Source organism: Glycine max, chromosome 3 (assembly GCF_000004515.6).
Source record: "Glycine max cultivar Williams 82 chromosome 3, Glycine_max_v4.0, whole genome shotgun sequence".
Taxonomy (NCBI): Eukaryota; Viridiplantae; Streptophyta; class Magnoliopsida; order Fabales; family Fabaceae; genus Glycine; species Glycine max.
The window spans coordinates 19579184-19583600 of record NC_016090.4 but is presented as its reverse complement, the minus strand read 5'-3'; the positions used below and the strand labels follow the sequence as shown (position 1 = coordinate 19583600).

Genomic DNA, 4417 nt, shown 5'->3' with positions numbered 1-4417 from the left:
TGAACATTTTCATTGATGGTTTGAGACCGTTATCCAAGCAATTATTGGATGCTTCTACTGGAGGAAAGATTAAGTTGAAGACCCTTGAAGAAGCAATGGAACTTATTGAGAATATGGCTGCTAGCGATCATGCTATTTTGCGTGATAGAACTTATGTTCCCACCAAAAGAAGCCTGTTAGAGCTTTCTTCACAAGATGCACTGTTGGCACAAAACAAGCTGCTAGCTAAGTAGCTAGAATCACTCATAGAGACACTTAGCAAGATGCCAACACAGTTACAAGCGGCTCAACCTTCCCATTCAGCAGTCATGCAGGTCAGAGGTTGCAGTATATATGGAGGAGTGCATGAATCTGGTTGTTGCATACCCATATATGATGCTACAAAGGAAGTGAATTACATGGGGAATAAAAATAGACAAGGATTCCATGCAGGCGGTTTTTCAGGTTACCAGCAGGGAGAAAATTTCAATCCAAATTAGGAGCAAGGATGGAGGTCTCATCCAGGGAATCAGTTCAATAAAGACCAAGAAGGATCATCCAACGAACCTCAGAATCAGGGGCCTAGCTTGTACAAAAGGACCACCAAGCTGGAAGAGACTTTGGCTCAGTTCATGCAAGTTTCAATGTCCAACCATAAGAGCACTGAGACAGCCCTCAAGAACTTGGAGATCCAAGTGGGACAACTAGCTAAGCAAATAGTTGAGAATTCTTTTGGAGGTTTTGGAGCTAATATAGAGAAAAATCCCAAAGAAGAATGTAAGGTTGTCATGACTAGAAGCAAGAGGGAGACCATGGTGGAATATGAGAGTAGGACTAGTGAGGAAAAGGAGTTAGAAGCTGAGGGAGAAAAAGAAAATGAGGAAGATCGGATGAGGGAGAAAAAAATAAGTGAAGAGAAAGAAGAAGAAAATGAGAAAATGAAAAAAGAGAGAAAATGAGGAAGAGAAAAAGATAGAGTGAGTTGACCAGAGAAAAGAAGAAGGAGGTTGTTCCATGTATAGGAAAGGAAGCACCATATCCCTTGGTGCTGTCTAAGAAGGACAAGGAACGACACTTTACTCGTTTCCTTGATATCTTCAAGAAATTGGAGATAACTATCCCATTTGGAGAAGCCTTGCAACAAATGTCACTCTACTCCAAGTTTCTCAAGGATCTGCTGACCAAGAAGGGCAAATATATCCACAGTGATAATATTGTGGTGGAGGGAAATTGCAGTGCTGTTATCCAGAGAATTCTTCCACCAAAATACAAAGATCCAAGGAGTGTCACAATCCCTTGCTTAATTGGTGTTGTGTCAGTTGGAAAAGCCCTTATTGACTTAGGGGCCAGCATTAACTTGATGCCTCTATCCATGTGCAAAAGGATTGGAGAGTTGGAAATCATGCCAACAAGAATGACATTGTAGCTGGCGGATCGCTCAATTACAAGGCCATATGGTGTAGTGGAAGACGTGTTGATCAAAGTGCGTCAATTTACTTTCCCTGCAGATTTCGTGATCATGGACATTGAAGAGGACGTTGAAATCCCATTGATTTTAGGTCGTCCCTTCATGTTAACAACCAATTGTGTGGTTGATATGGGGAAAGGTAATCTTGAAATGAGTGTTCATGACCAGAAGATCACATTTGATTTGTTTGATGCAACAAAGCCCTCAATTGACCACAGTGTCTGTTCCAAGGTGGAGGAGAATGAGAATGAGATAGCTCAGATGACCAGAGCTAAGATTGCACAGGACCCTTAGAGGTACCATACGTCAAGCTAGTGACGTTAAAGAAGTGCTTACTGGGAGGCAACCCAACTTTTTCTTTATTTTCTCAATCGTTATTTTCTGTTCACTATTGCATATAGCTAGGTTTTAATTTATTTGTGATTGCTAGAGTAAAATTTCAGCATATTTTGTTTGATAGAGGGATTGGCCAAAAGCTTCTCTGAAGCAATGGATGAGGGAAGAACTTAGAAAAAAATTTCAGTCATCCACTTGCTTAGTGCACCTCATGCACTAAGCGAGACATGCCTTATGCGTTGAGTGAGTAGCATAACTCGTTAAGCGTGCCAACCCCCAACCTTTGGCTGAAGGGGTCTCGCTAAGCCCAAAAACCTCTCTGGAATTGCATTTAATGGAATAGGGCTAAGCGAGCCAGCTCGCTAAGCATGCTATAGCGTCTCGCTAAGCGCATCTATGTGCTAATGCAAATCACTCTTTACCTAGACCCCATGTCAATTGGGCTAAGTGAGCCATACCCGCTAAGCCCAAAAATCGCTCTGGAATGGCATAGCGCTAAGCGAGGCCATCTTGCTAAGTGTGACCCCACTACTGCATCTTAAGGCATTTAATCCGCTAAGTCGGCCATGTCCCGCTTAGCGAAAGTTGCAGACCAATCAGAGCTGCATAACTCGCTAAGCACACACCTGTGCGTTGAGCCCAAAACCTTCTCGGGTTTTCTAATTTTCGAATAGGGCTAAGCGAGCTTGTCCTACTAAGCGCATGAGTTTAAATCCTGAAAATTCAAATGTCACTGAGTGCTCGCTTAGCGAGTCACTCGCTCTAAGTGAGCCAATCGAAACTACCAAAAATAAAACATAACTGCCTTAGGCAGTTACTTTGCACAATCATATAACCTCCTTACTTTTACTTCGTGCAATCATTGGCATTCCTGCACCATACTCATACTCCCTTTTTGCACCTTGCTTTCATCTTGCTCACTTTTCTCTGCAATCCAAGTAAGCTCTCTACTCCATTGTCATTTTAATTTTGTTTTTGAACCCTAGGGTAGAAGACACTTTACTTTCTCTATGATTTTTTATTTTCTGTTGCTGTTGTTGTTGAGTAGTCAGTTGTTTGATTGTATGTTGTTAGGGCTTTAGTTTAGTGTATAATGTAGGTTCATTTGATGGGTTTTGCTTAGATTTCCTATGCCTGAAAGTGGCTAGGGAGTTGAGGCTTTGAAGCCCTAATTTTTTTTCTGGAAATTTTGATGTACTCGCTAAGCGAGCCTGCTCACTAAGCGAGTTCATCCATTTTGGATGAATTTCTGGGTTTTCAGATGAATACGCTAAGCGGGACATAACCCGTTAAGTGCGTTCATCGTTTCTATTTAAATTTATGCATATATGTATGAACTCGCTAAGCCACTACACTACGGCTTAGCGATCAATTAAATTTCAAGTTTTTCATTTCAGAGTTCATATGAACTCGCTAAGCCGGCATGCTGCGCTTAGCGAGTCAGTTTAGTTAGGTCTAAGTCATAGAGGTTGTTGGTATTCTGATTGTGGCTAAGCGAGCCATGCTCGCTAAGCCACCCTGCCTCTGAAGTTTGAATAAGCCTGGGCTAAGCGAGTCTGTCTCGCTAAGCCCAAGGCAATTTAGTTTTGCTAAATTTTGTTTATGCGCTAAGCAAGCCATGCTCGCAAAGCGCAATTTCTTCTCTGTTTTTGAATAAGGCTTAGCGAGCCTGCTTGCTAAGACATTTATGTTCTAGTGGTCAAGTCAGGCTAAGCACCCACTGGCGCTAAGCCTGTGTAGTGTGTCATGCTAAGCGAGTCATGCTGGCTAAGTGCAATTAGCTCTGTGTTTGAGAATAAGGCTTAGCGAGCCATGCTCGCTTAACCATTGTGTTGTTTCAGCTAAGCAAAGGTGTCTCGCTTAGCCAGAGTCTTTATTTTTTAGTAGTCGCGCTAAGCACGCCTTGCGCGCTAAGCGTATCATGTTATTTTCAAAAGGCACGCTAAGCGAGTTTGTCTCGCTAAGCGCCCAGTCCTTTTCCTGTTTTATTTTTCTATTTTTAGTCTTCAATAAAACCTGCCTAATTTCTTTTCCTGTGATTCTTTTGATGCAGATGACCTCCAGAAAGAGGAAATCATCCACCTCTCGACCTCAAGAACCTTATGACACCACAAGATTTGTTTCCGAGGTTGCTTGGGAGAGGTACGAGCAAAACGTACACGCCAGAAACATCCTCCCAGAGAGGAATGTTGATCTATATGTCATGCAGTATGACGAGTTCCGCAAGGAGCTCGAGAGGAGGCGGTGGCATAAAGCCTTGATTAGGCAGCCTGATGGTCACATAGATGTGGCCCTGGTCAAGGAATTTTATGCAAATTTGTATGACCTAGAGGATAGGTCCCCCAGGCAGGTCAGAGTGCAGGGCAAGCTTATAAAGTTTAATGGTGAGACCCTCAACGCATTTTTGGAGACCTCGGTAGTTCTAGAGCCAGGGGAGTGATACTCAGCCTACTCTAGGTTCTGCCACATGCACCCAAACCCTCAGGAGCTCGCCGCCAGACTATGTATCCTAGGGGGCGATTTTGTTCTGAATGCTGAAGGGGCTCCCTGGAAGCTCCTGAGGAAGGATCTCACTACATTGGCACAGACTTGGACCGTCTTGTCTTATTCTAACCTCGCCCCTACCTCTCATAC

At 43.2% G+C, this 4417-nt stretch overlaps 1 protein-coding gene across 1 annotated transcript; it reads left to right on the top strand.

Annotated features, from left to right (window-relative positions):
* Positions 1-263: 263 nt before the first annotated feature.
* LOC102670088 (uncharacterized) lies at positions 264-1405 on the top strand. Its single transcript, XM_006577474.1, has 3 exons — positions 264-314; positions 480-807; positions 1002-1405. Exons 1-3 carry the CDS (start codon positions 264-266, stop codon positions 1403-1405), a joined length of 783 nt encoding a protein of 260 aa, XP_006577537.1.
* Positions 1406-4417: the final 3012 nt, after the last annotated feature.

What these genes read in the sequence shown, in the direction of transcription:
- LOC102670088 (XM_006577474.1), top strand. Translation starts at nt 264, where the DNA reads ATGCCAACACAGTTACAAGCGGCTCAACCTTCCCATTCAGCAGTCATG. An exon ending in CCCATTCAGCAGTCATGCAG is followed by an intron (nt 315 to 479) that starts GTCAGAGGTTGC and finishes AATCCAAATTAG; the next exon opens with GAGCAAGGATGGAGGTCTCA. An exon ending in GACCATGGTGGAATATGAGA is followed by an intron (nt 808 to 1,001) that starts GTAGGACTAGTG and finishes TTCCATGTATAG; the next exon opens with GAAAGGAAGCACCATATCCC.